At 46.9% G+C, this 12,542-nt stretch overlaps 1 protein-coding gene across 1 annotated transcript in view; it reads right to left on the bottom strand.

Moving 5' to 3' along the window:
• Positions 1–6,432: 6,432 nt before the first annotated feature.
• The window catches only part of LOC129716471 (UPF0687 protein C20orf27 homolog), a 79,546-nt gene continuing 73,436 nt past the window's right edge, over positions 6,433–12,542 (bottom strand). The window contains exon 5 of the mRNA XM_055666337.1: positions 6,433–7,593. Within this exon, the coding sequence (XP_055522312.1) occupies positions 7,493–7,593 (101 nt within the window). The 3' untranslated portion in view covers positions 6,433–7,492. The remainder of the gene's footprint in view (positions 7,594–12,542) is intronic.

The following is a 12,542-nucleotide window of genomic DNA, read 5'->3' as shown; positions in this document are numbered from 1 at the left end:
TGGCCAAGTCAAGACTACATTTATATCACCTTCAGACTTGAATCACATGAAATGGCACCAATACATGGCAACTCTTGTACACTGTCTCAGTGAACTGTTCAAATACACAGGGTCATACAGCTTGGAAACAGGCCCTTTGACACAACTTGATAAAAGGGAGTTAGATGTGGCCCTTGTGGCTAAGGGGATCAGGGGGTATGGAGAGAAGGCAGGTACGGGATACTGAGTTGGATGATCAGCCATGATCATATTGAATGGCGGTGCAGGCTCGAAGGGCCGAATGGCCTACTCCTGCACCTAATTTCTATGTTTCTATGTTTCTATGTTTGCTCATGCTGACCAACATGTCCCATCTACACTAGTCCCACCTGCTCACATTTGGCCCATATCCCTCTATACCTACCTTATCCATGTACCTTTCTAAATGTTATCATGGTACTAGCCTCAAATACCTCCTCTGGCAGTTCGTTACATACACCCTTTGTGTAAAAACATTGCCCCTCAGGTTCCTTATAAACCTTCCCAACCCCCCCCCCCCCCCACCCCCTTCTCACCTTAAACTTATGTCCTCTGGTTCTCGATTCCCATAATCTGGGTAAAAGGCTGGGAATTTACCCCATCTAATCCTTTCACAATTTTGTACACCTCCATAAGATCACCCCTCATCCTCCTGCTCCCTGTCCCAGTTTGCTCAACCTCTCCCTTTAGCTCAGGCTCTCAAGTCCTGCCAACATCCTCGTAAATCTTCTCTGCACCTTTCCGAGATTAAAGTACACGTAGTTATAAATCCATCGTGTAGGGGGCGCTGCCCAGGCAGCAGCCATGTCAGCAGCGCGTTAGTTTTTTCAACTTTTTTAATTTTTTTACTATGTTTTAAAGTATGTTTGGTGTTTCTCGGTGTGTTTTGTGTGGGGGGTGGTGTGAGGGGGTAAGGGGGAAACCGTTTCTGCCGCCTCCTCCATGGAGAGGCAACTTTTTCCAGGTCGCCTCCTCCGTGGTCTAACATCAAGGATCGGCGCGGCCTTTCCCGGAGACGCGCTCGGGGCTTCAGCGGCGGGCGCAGCGTGGACTCTCGTTGTGGAGCGGGTGAGCACTCGCTGGGGCTCGCTGGAGGGGAGCGCTCCGTTTCGCTGCCCGGGGCAGCCGGCAGCCTGAAGTCGCGGTCTGCAGAGCTCCAGCTGGTGCGGCGTCTACAGCTCGGGATCCCTCGTGGGGGACCCGGGGGGAGAAGAAGAAGCCACTACTGCCGGCCCACGTCCAACTTCTACCACGGGTCCGGCATGGACTTACCATCACCCCTGGAGGGGAGCTTCGACTATCGGCCCTGTGGTCTGCGGTGCTTCTGGCTGCGGCGGAAACTTTAAATCTCGACCGCCGGCCTGCGGCCTGCACCAACTTAAAGCCACGGTCTCCAGTGAGGAAGAGCAGATCCTGGACTGACTCTGGACTCTGGTCCTGTCCATAGGGGGGAAATGGAGAAGGACTGGCCAAATTTTGTGCCTTCCACCCCAGTGATGAATGCTGTGGTGGATGCTTGTGTTATTATTGTGGTTGTGTGTTCTTTATTATTGTACCGCTGCAGACAACCCAAATTCCACTGACCCAGGTTGTGTGACAAATAAATTCTATTCTAATTCTATTCTATTCTATGTGCAGGAAGGAACTGCAGATGCTGATTTATACCGAATGTGGACACTGGAGTAATTCTGTTGGTCAGGCAGCATCGCTGGGGAAAAGGATTAGGTGACGTTCTGGGTTTAGTTTGGGGATATAACGCGGAAACAGGCCCTTCGGCCCAACGAGTCTGCACTGACCAGCGACCCCCACACATTAACACTATCCCACACACACTAGAGAAATTTACATTTACAACAAGCCAATTAACCTACAAACCTGTATGTCTTTGGAGTGTGGGAGGAAACTGCAGAGCTCGGAGAAAACCCACGCGGTCACGGGGAGAATGTACTGTCGAGTTATGCTTGTAATAAGGCTCGTACGACGACGTAAACAGAGTATATCTTTATTTAACAACTCTGTACAACAGCAGCAACAGCAACAGCCTCATGTGCCAGCCCAGGCAACTCCCTAACTGCCACACCCCAGGGTTCCAGTCACATCCGGTTACTGGAGCCTGGCTTCTGTCACACAGGGTCCTAGTGCCCGTCTGCCCAGCCTTACACTATTTTTGCATAATACCACATCTCCCTTTCTTTGAGAACAAAGGGTGGACTACCTTTGTCTCTGCAGGTCTTAAGGGGTTTATTCTGCCCTTTTGCTGGAAGACCTGTCCCTGATCTAAGCATGCAAAATAGAAATAAAATAACTTACATGTTACCATACTGTGAACTATTCTTTAGCAGGCTGTGTTCTTCAAAACTTAAACTCTCAGGTTTCAGGTAAATGTAACAGGTTTACAGAACAATTTCACATCACATTTCACTCTCTCTTTTTCTTTATTGTAGAAAACAGATCAATAAATCACAAATCAAGTCTCTTCGGCTTTCCAACCTCTCTCCCACACCTGGTCCGCACAGTCTCTGTGGTGGGACCCTCTCCGCTGGGTGATGTTGTCACTGGTGGAGCTGGCTCTGGTGGAGCTGGCTCTTCTCCCACCGGTGGCTCATCAGCGTCGACTACCTCACTGTTGGTCTGCAGTGGCAACAAGTGCTGCCGGTTCCTCCTCAGTGTGCCCTGAGGCACCTGGACGATATAAGAGCGAGGGGTATTGTGTGTAGATAGCACTTTGCCCTGGACTCATGCATCGGTGATCCACACATCCTCCCCAGGTACTAGTGGCTCCAGATTTCTCGCTCCGTGCCTTTTGTCAAAGGATCTTGCGTCGTTCCACCTCTTCTCCCTTTCTTTGGCCCCCAGCGCGTTGTAGTCAGGCAAAACTGGATTCAGCAGGGTTGGAAGGGCAGGAACTGTAGTACGGAGGCGGCGCCCCATCAACAGCTCGGCCGGGCTATAGCCGTTCAGTAGAGGGGTTGCTCTGTAGGCCAGCAATGCAAGATATGGGTCTGACACCTTTGTTAGCAGGTTTTTCACGGTTTGTACAGCGCGTTCCGCCTCCCCATTGCTCTGAGGAAACCTGGGGCTGCTCGTGATGTGCATAAAGCCATACTCTGCTGCAAAGGATTTAAAGTGGCTACCTGAGAACTGGGGCCCATTGTCACTTTTAAGAAATTCACAAATTCCATGACGAGCAAATATGGATTTCAGGTGCACCACCACATCTGTGGACCTTGTGGGTGACAGTAGCGCAACTTCCACATATCTTGAGAAATAATCTACTACTAGTAGATAAGTCTTGTCTTTCAGCGTGAATAGGTTAGCTCGCAAGGTTTGCCAAGGCCTGTCTGGCATCTCCGTAGCCATCAGCTGCTCTTTGACGTTCCTTCTCTCTTGGATGCAGGTACTACATTTCAGCACCATGTCATTCAGCTGGCTGCTGAGTCCTGGCCACCATACCGTCTGTTTGGCCCGGCCCCTGCACTTTGTCACCCCCAGGTGTCCTTCGTGTAGTCTCTGCAGCACATCACCTTGTAAGGCTGATGGGATGACGAGCCTCGTGCCCCGCAGCAGCAGCCCATCGTGCACAGTCAGCACTGCTCTATCAGCCCAGTAATGTCTCAGCACTCCCTGCAGTTGGCTTTTGTCGGACCAGCCGTCTGTGCAGTACTCCATCAGTGCAGAACATGCGCTGTCTGCCTGCAGGTGCTCACGTAGGCTGCTCAGATAATCTCCACTGACAGAAATGTTGCTGATGAGCTTCGGATATTGTTGTTTCACTGTTTCCAAGGTGATGCCGTCAACCCTGCACACAAGCTGAAGCCTTTCTATGGCAGGTCTTCCCAACAGTGCAGTGTGCAGGTCTTTGACTACATAAATGTTCTCTATGGCTGTCTTTTTGCCTCTGCGCAGTGTTTCTCTGGCTACGCCCAAGACAGAGAGTGCATTGCCCCCTGGCCCAAACAATGGGCGTGTCGACACTGCCAGGCGCTTCACATCATGCCCCCCTGTAATGTCATGGTACACCTCCGCTGGCATGGCGGTGACATCAGCACCAGGGTCTATTTTAAAGCACACTTTTTTTTGTCTCACGTAGCTGCACCATCCACGGGTCTTTTCCAGCATCCACAGCTCCCAGGAAAAAGCTCTTTTCTTCCTCTGTAGTGACAGCATTGAGAGATTTTGCACTGTTTCTGTACACTTTGCCATAATGTCCCTTTTTGCCACAGTTGTGACACACAGCATCTTTAGCAGGGCATTCCAATTTTCCATGCGAGGGCATTTTTCCACATCTATAGCAGGCCTTTGAACCTGGCTGTGGCTGTGTATTAAGTTGATTTTTGCCTGGTGTTTGTGCTTGTGGCTGAGGCTTTGAGGGAAATTTGGGGTTTCTGTAGCTTTTAGCATGCACAGCATCAACATTTGAGCACTTGCTAGCACCGCTATTTTCTCCTCTTAAGTCAGACCACTGTCATCTAACTTCTTCAGACTGCCTTGTCTTTGTTATAGCAGTTTCAAGGGTTAGGTCTCTGTCTAGCTGTAGCTTTTCTGACAATGAGACATTTCTCAGCCCGACCACTAACCTGTCGCGGATCAGCTCGTTCTGTAACTGTCCATAGTTGCAGTGTTCAGCTAATCCGTATAGAGCAGTGATGAAGGAATCCACCGTTTCTCCTGGCAGTTGCACACGCTGATTGAACTTGGCTCTTTCGTAGATTACATTCTTTTTAGGTACAAAAAATGCATCAAAGCCTGCCTTGACATCCGTGTACACCCTTCTCTCATCTGCAGTTAGCGTTAGCCCCTTTAGCACATCTTCTGCTTCATCGCCCATGCAATACAATAATGTGTTCACCTGATTTTCTGCCGACGTCGCGTTTAAATTGCTTGCAAGCCGAAAGCGGTCGAATCTCCTGATCCAACGCTCCCATTCTTGAGGCTTGGTAAAATCGAATGGCTCTGGAGGTTGTATTGTGAACGTAGCAGTTGGTGTGGGTTGCGCCATATCTGCCAGCTCGTCTCCCATTTCCCGCCAAAATGTTACACCTTCCTCTTCTTCTTTATTTATTTTCTTGCTTACAAGTATCCCACTTCTGACACCATGTCGAGTTATGCTTGTAATAAGGCTCGTACGACGACGTAAACGGAGTATCTCTTTATTTAACAACTCTGTACAACAGCAGCAACAGCAACAGCCTCATGTGCCAGCCCAGGCAACTCCCGAACTGCCACACCGCAGGGTTCCAGTCACATCCGGTTACTGGAGCCTGGCTTCTGTCACACAGGGTCCTAGTGCCCGTCTGCCCAGCCTTACACTATTTTTGCATAATACCACATGTACCTGCCTCAACTACCTCCTCTGGCAGGTCGTTACATAAACTCTTTGTGTAAAATCGTTGCCCCTCAGGTTCCTTATAAACCCTCCCCCCCCCCCCCCGCCCCCTCCTCACCTTAAACCTATGTCGTCTGGTTCCCCCCGTAGTCGTGATCGAACCCGGATCTCCGGCGCTGCATTTGCTGTGAGGCAGCAATGACACAATGGCTGCCCATCTTCAGACTGATACTTCAGGTTGGTTCATAGTGCTGAATTATGATTGTGTGTAGGTATAGTACTATTTTTAACAAACTGCATGGTCCTCACTACATGGGGCAATAGTTTAGTTTAGTGACAGTGATTAGTTTAGATACAGTGCGGAAAACAGGCCCTTCTACCCACCGACCAATGATCACTAACACACACGCACTAACACTATCCGAATTGAATTGAATACTTCATTGTCATGTCTGACAAGTCACGGTGAAATTCGTTGCTTGCGTACGAAAAGGTATACAAATAGTTGCCACATAAAGGGCGCTTACAAAGTTACAAAGTACTCCCGCACCAGGTCCCCCTTTGTCTCCTTCCCCCTCTTCAGGGCAGTCCCCCCCCCCAAGCCGCGTCCTGCATTGTCCATCCTACACACGCTCGGGCCAATTTACAATTTTACCATAGCTAAATAACCTACAAAGCTGTACGTCTTTGGAGTGTGGGAGGAAACCGAAGAGCTAGCTAGGGCTCTTAAAGATAGCAGAGTCAGGGGATATGAGGAGAAGGCAGGAACAGGGTACTGATTGTGGATGATCAGGCATGATCACATTGAATGGCGGTGCTGGCTCGAAGGGCTGAATGGCCTCCTCCTGCACCTTTTGTCTATTGTTTATAACAGGGAGAACGTGCAAACTCCGCACAGACAGCACCCATGGTCAGGATCGAACACGGATCTCTGGCACTGCAAGGCTGCTACTCCACTGCTGCACCACCATGCTGCCAAAGTACCATTGAACCAATCATCGGACTTGGTTACTAGAGTGGTGCTGACGAAACCAGGTCAACATCTGTTTTTCCCTTTGTTAATAGGTACTGAAGAAAGTACACGGCAATTAACAATGTATTTCATTTATTTCACAAAATAAACACATTCTGCATTGTACTTCACTGAACAATCAATGCATATAATCCCCAGTGCATCCGACATTATGCTCCCATTATACTTCTCATAGGCAACGCTTAATTGCATTTGCATTCACATATATTGAATGCTCAAGGGGGAAATTACATTACAAGCGGAATATCAAATTACAAAATATATATATGGAGAGAGAGAGGTAGAGAGACGAGAGAGGTAGAGAGAGAGAGACAGACAGAGGGAGAGCGAGTGCGAGAGAGAGAGAGTGAAAGGAAGAAATAAATCAAGTGAAAATAGAGAAAAAGAAATATAAAGAGAGGAAGAAATAAAAAGGGAACAGAATTGAAAGTGAGAGCGAAAATAAAAAGAACAGAAGAGTAAAAAAAGTGATAGAAATGAAGAAAGTGAAATAGAGAGAAAAATTGTGTGAAAATAGAGAAATAGTAAAAAAAATAAAGAGAGAAAAAGTGAAAGAAAAAGAGAGAAATCGATAGTGAAAATAGAGGAAGAACAGAAAGAATGAAAAAAGAGTGATAGAAATTAAGAGAAAAGGGAATAGTGACAGAAAACGAGTGAAAATAAAGAACAGGAAGAGTGAATGAAATAGAGAAAGAGAGAAAGAACTACAGAGAGAAAATGAAAAGAGAGAAAATAAATAGTGAATGAAATAGAGAAAGCAATCCAATGAAAATAAAGAACTGAAAGTGAAAAAAGGGAGCAAAAGAAATCGAGTGAAAATAGAGAAAGAACAGAAAGTGTGAAAAGAAAAAGAAAGGAAAAAAATGAGAGGAAATAGAGAGAGTGAAATAAATAGTGAATGAGAGAAAGGCAAAGAACATTAGAGGGAAAGAGAGGGAGAGAGAGAGTGAGAAAGAGAGAAAAAGAGGAAGGTGGAATGAAGGAAAGAGTGAGAGAAAAAGGGATAGAATGGGGAAATGGAAAGAGGGAAGAAAAAAAAGGATTTCACAGCTTAGCGAGTGTGACATTGGGAGGTGGCCACTGAGGCTGAAGGCAGTGTAGAGATGTAGTGACGTCTAATCGAAGCCCTGCCAGTCACTTTGCTCGGAGTCGTACTCTGGTTCGGAGCCGATGCATTTGACCCCTTCCAGTAGCATGGGGGTCCCATGCAGACGATCTGAAACACACCCAGTTAAGAGGGTTAGTTTATTGTCACGTGTACCGAGGTACGGTGAAAAGCTTTTGTTGCGTGCTAACCAGTCAGCGGAAAGACAATACACGATTACAATCGAGCCATCCACAGCGTGCATTAGCGATATCTAAAGGACCTGTCCCACTTAGGCGACTTTTCAGGCGAGTGCAGGAGACTCTGCGCTCGCCTCATGATCGCCACATGTTCGCTGGTGAGTCTCTGGTGAGTCTCCTTCATGGTCGCGAGGAGTTCCCGCATTCTGGGAACTAGTCGCGGCCTCAGTATGGTCGCCGCAAATTTTTCAACATGTTGAAATTGGTCGCCATGGAGGTAATCGCTAATCGTGTAGTCGTAGAGGCAGTTGTAGTGGGGTCGCCATCTAGTTATAGGTAGTCGAGGTTGTTGTAGGTAGTGTTAGTTAATCGCATTTGCTGATCGGGCATTTTCATTGGCTCATTGGGGGGAAAAAACGTAAGCACGAGTTTTCAGAACCAATTATAGTCGACTGGTAATGTTAAATGCCCACTGAACTTCACAGCTGTGTATCTCTGGCTTATTAGAAGTTGTCAGGCTTCTTAAAAGTGTCTCCACTCCTTCTCCCCCCACTACTCCCCCCCCCCCCTTCTGCCCCCTCTTTAAAATAACTTACCATCTTAATCTTCCTGTTCATCACGGTGTATGTCTGTATCACCTTGGGTTCTCACTGTGTGAATTTCAGAGTTTGCTCCCCCGCTTTCCCTGGCCCCGCCTTTGCGATGTGTTTGTTTGTCTGTGTGTGTGCGCGTGTGCGTGAGTGTGTGTGTGTGCGTGCATGAGTGTGTGTGCATGTGTCCGTGTCTGTGTGCGTGTGTGTGTGCGTGTGTGTGTGCGTGTGTGCGTGTATGTGTGTGTGTGTGTGTGCGTGCGTATGTGTGTGTGCGTGCGTGCGTGTTCCACTCCGACAGTCGCTGTTCCAGTTCCCGTTTTTTCAGGCGAGTGCCGCGAACTTGACAGTTGAACTTGATAGGCCACTGAAAAATCGCCTAAGTGGGACAGGCCCTTAACTCTCTCTTGAAAACATCCAGTGAATTGGCCTCCACTGCCTTCTGTGGCAGAGAATTCCACAGATTCACAACTCACTGGGTGAAAATGTTTCTATAAGATCCCCCTCTCATCCACACACTTTGTTGCGTGCTAACCAGTAAGCCAAAAGACAATACATGATTACAATCGAGCCGTCCACAGTGTACGGATACGTGCTAAAGGGAAAAACCTTTAGTGCAGGATAAAAGTTCATATGTTCACAAGTTCTAGAAGCAGGGGACTCCCAGATCGAGTGGTGACAAAGGCTTTTGACACATTGGCCTTCATCAGCCAGAGTATTGAGTCTGAGCTATAGGGAGAGGTTGAGTAGCCTGAGACTCTATTCCTTGGAGCGCAGGAGGATGAGGGGTGATCAGATGGATGAGGGCGACAGATGGCGCAATGGGTTAAGTGTTCGGAGGGCAACCTGAAGGTGGCCGGTTCGAATCCTGCTTGGAGTGTGTACTGTCGTTGTATCCTTGGGCAAGACACCTCACCTACCTTTGCCTGGGACTAGAGACGGAAATTAGCTGCTGATTAGCTACAATCTCGCATATTTACATGCAAAATGTTAATTAATATGCACTGTCCCTATAAACAAAACATTATTATTATTATTATTATCTTATAGAGGTGTATAAAATCATGAATGGAATAGATCGGGTAGATGCACAGAGTCTCTTTACCAGTCAGTGAATCGAGGACCAGAGCACATAGGTTTTAAGGAGAGGTGGAAAAGATTTAATAGGAATCTGAGGGGTAACTTTTTCACCCAAGGGATGTAAGATGTGAAAACGGCAGATCAAATCAGACGATGATCAAGGAAATGTAGAATGGTTCATTGTTAGATGAGGGGAAGGTGACAACGAGGCATACGGTCAGTAAAATTAATCAGGATTGCTGTATGAACTGCATTAGTTGCAATCAATCTGTGGTGACCAGTACTGCGGTCTCCAAGGCAAGTCAGTGCTGCACTGAGTAACCATAGAAACCAAGAAAATAGGTGCAGGATGAGGCCATTTGGTTCTCTGAACCAGTACCACCATTCATTGTGATCATGGCTCATCATCCACAATCAGTAACCCGTGCCTGCCATCTCCCCACACCCTTTGATTCCGCTAGCCCCTAGCCCCTATCTTACTCTATTTTAAATTCATCCAGTGAATTGGCCTCTGCTGCATTCTGTGGCAGAGAATTCCACAAATTCACTGTAAATTTGTATAGGAGAGTAAACACAGGTGATAAGTGATAGTAGTAGAATTGGGCCATTCAGCCCATCAGGCTACTCCCCCATTCAATCATGGTTGATCTATCTCTCCTTCCTCACCTCATTCTCCTGCCTTCTCCCCACAACCTCAGACACCTGTATTAATCAAGAATCTATCTATTTCTGCCTTAAATATATCCATTGACTTGGCCTCCAATGAATTCCACAGATTCACCACCCTCAGACTATAGAAATTCCTCCTCATCTCCTCTCTAAAGGTACGTCTATTTAACTCTGAGGCTATGACCTCTAGTCCTGCAGAATTCCACTAGTGGAAACATCCTCTCCTCATCAACTCTATCCAGGCCTTTCACTATTCGGTAAGCTTCAATGAGCTCCCTCCTAATCCCTCTAACCTCCACCGAGTACAGGCCCAGTGCTGTAAAGCTCTTATCATAGATTAACCCACTTATTCCTGGGATAATTCTTGTAAACCTCCTCTGGACCCTCTCGAGAGCCAGCACATCCGTCCTCAGATATGGGTCCAAAAACTGTTCACAACACTCCAAATGCGGTCTAACCAGTGCCTTATAGAGCCTCAGCATAGGGCCCAATGTGCCCACACCGGCCAACATGTCCCAGCTACACTAGTCCCACCTGCCTGCGTTCAAATCCCTTCAAAACTATCCTATCCATGTACCTGTCTATCTGTTTCTTAATCTTGATTAGTGCAGGGGATTAGTCAAGGGGTAATGGGAGAAAGCAGGAGAATGGGGTTAAGAGGGAGAGATAGATCAGCCATGATTGAATGGCAGAGTAGACTTGATGGGCTGAATGGCAGAGTAGACTTGATGGGCCAAATGGCCTAATTCTGCTCTTATGTGTTTCACTGCTAAAAGCTAAAGCAGCTTTAAGCAGGGAAACATTGTGTTTAGTTTCATTTAGTTTAGAGATACAGCGCAGAAACAGACTCATTGGCCCACCGGGTCCGCGCCGACCAGCGATCCCCACACATTAACACAACCCTTCACACAGTAAGGACAAACCGTGCCTTCTTTATCAACAAAATATCTGTGGCGCAGCGGTAGAGTTGCTGCCTTACAGCGAACGCAGCGCCGGAGACCCGGGTTCCATCCTGACTACAGGTGTTTGTCTGTACGGAGTCTGTACGTTCTCCCTGTGACCTGCGTGGGTTTTCTCCGAGAACTTTGGTTTCTTCCCACACTCCAAAGACGTACAGGTGTGTAGGTTAATTGGCTTGGTAAATGTACAAATTGTCCCTCATGGTTATAGGATAGTGTTAATGTGCGGGGATCGCTGGTCGGCACGGACCCAGTCGGCCAAAAGAGCCTGTTTCCACGCTGTAACTCTAAACTCTAAACAAATTGCTGTCCTGTACGCAGTTATTTTATTTGCTACTTTGCACGAGTTAGTCAAATTAAAGAAATTTCGTCCCTCAAGTCTGCTGCATCTTGACCTTGCATAAGTTAATTTTTTTTTTAATTATTGAGCTGCTGGCTTGGTCCAAGCTGGCATTGAATATTAATGCTGTCCCCAACAATCCCACATTAGATCGAAAAATGCCTCAAGGTTACGGAAGAAAAAGGTCACCACATCAAGAACATAACAGAGGCAAGGAAATTAGTTTTGTTTACTTTCGAGATACAGTGTGGAATTTGTGTAGGATGGAACTACTGCAGATGTTGGTTTATACCACAGATAGACACAAAAGTTACACCAGCTGTTTGCATCTATCTAAAGCCAAGAACATAACAGGGATAAGGATATGAATTTTGTTTCAGTTCAGTTCCAGTTTAGTTTATCCACTTTGGTGGCAAAAACAGGAAAGTAGACTATTATCTGAATGGTGGCCGATTAGAAAAGGGGAAATGCAACGAGACCTGGGTTTCATGGTACACCAGTCATTGAAAGTAGGCATGCAGGTGCAGCAGGCAGTGAAGAAAGTGAATGGTATGTTAGCATTCATAGCACAAGGATTTGAGAATAAGAGCAGGGAGGTTCTACTGCAGTTGTACAGTGTCTTGGTGAGACCACACCTGGAGTATTGCATACAGTTTTGGTCTCCTAATCTGAGGACGGACATTCTTGCTATAGAGGGAGTTCAGAGAAGGTTCACCAGACTGATTCCTGGGATGTCAGGACTTTCATATGAAGAAAGACTGGATAGAGTCGGCTTGTACTCGCTAGAATTTAGAAGATTGAGGGGGGATCTTATAGAAACTTACAAAATTCTTAAGGGGTTGGACAGGCGCTTTGTTCAATTGTGATTGCAACATGCGCCTTAATTTAGTTCAACAAAGAAACTGACAAGTTACTAAAGAAAGATTAGGAAGATTATTCCCGATGTTGGGGAAGTCCAGAACAAGGGGTCACAGTTTAAGGATAAGAGGGAAGTCTTTTAGGACCAAGATGAGAAAATCATTTTTTACACATAGAGTGGTGAATCTGGAATTCTCTGCCACAGAAGGTAGTTGAGGCCAGTTCATTGACTATATTTAAGAGGGAGTTAGATGTAGCCCTTGTGGCTAAAGGGATCAGAGGGTATGGGGAGAAGGCAGGTACAGGATACTGAGTTGGATGATCAGCCATGATCATATTGAATGGCGGTGCAGGCTCGCAGGGCCGAATGGCCTACTCCTGCACC

Source organism: Leucoraja erinacea, unplaced genomic scaffold (genome assembly GCF_028641065.1).
Source record: "Leucoraja erinacea ecotype New England unplaced genomic scaffold, Leri_hhj_1 Leri_241S, whole genome shotgun sequence".
NCBI lineage: Eukaryota > Metazoa > Chordata > Chondrichthyes > Rajiformes > Rajidae > Leucoraja > Leucoraja erinaceus.
The sequence above is the reverse complement of the archived record's forward strand: the minus strand, read 5'-3'. Positions and strand labels throughout refer to the sequence as shown.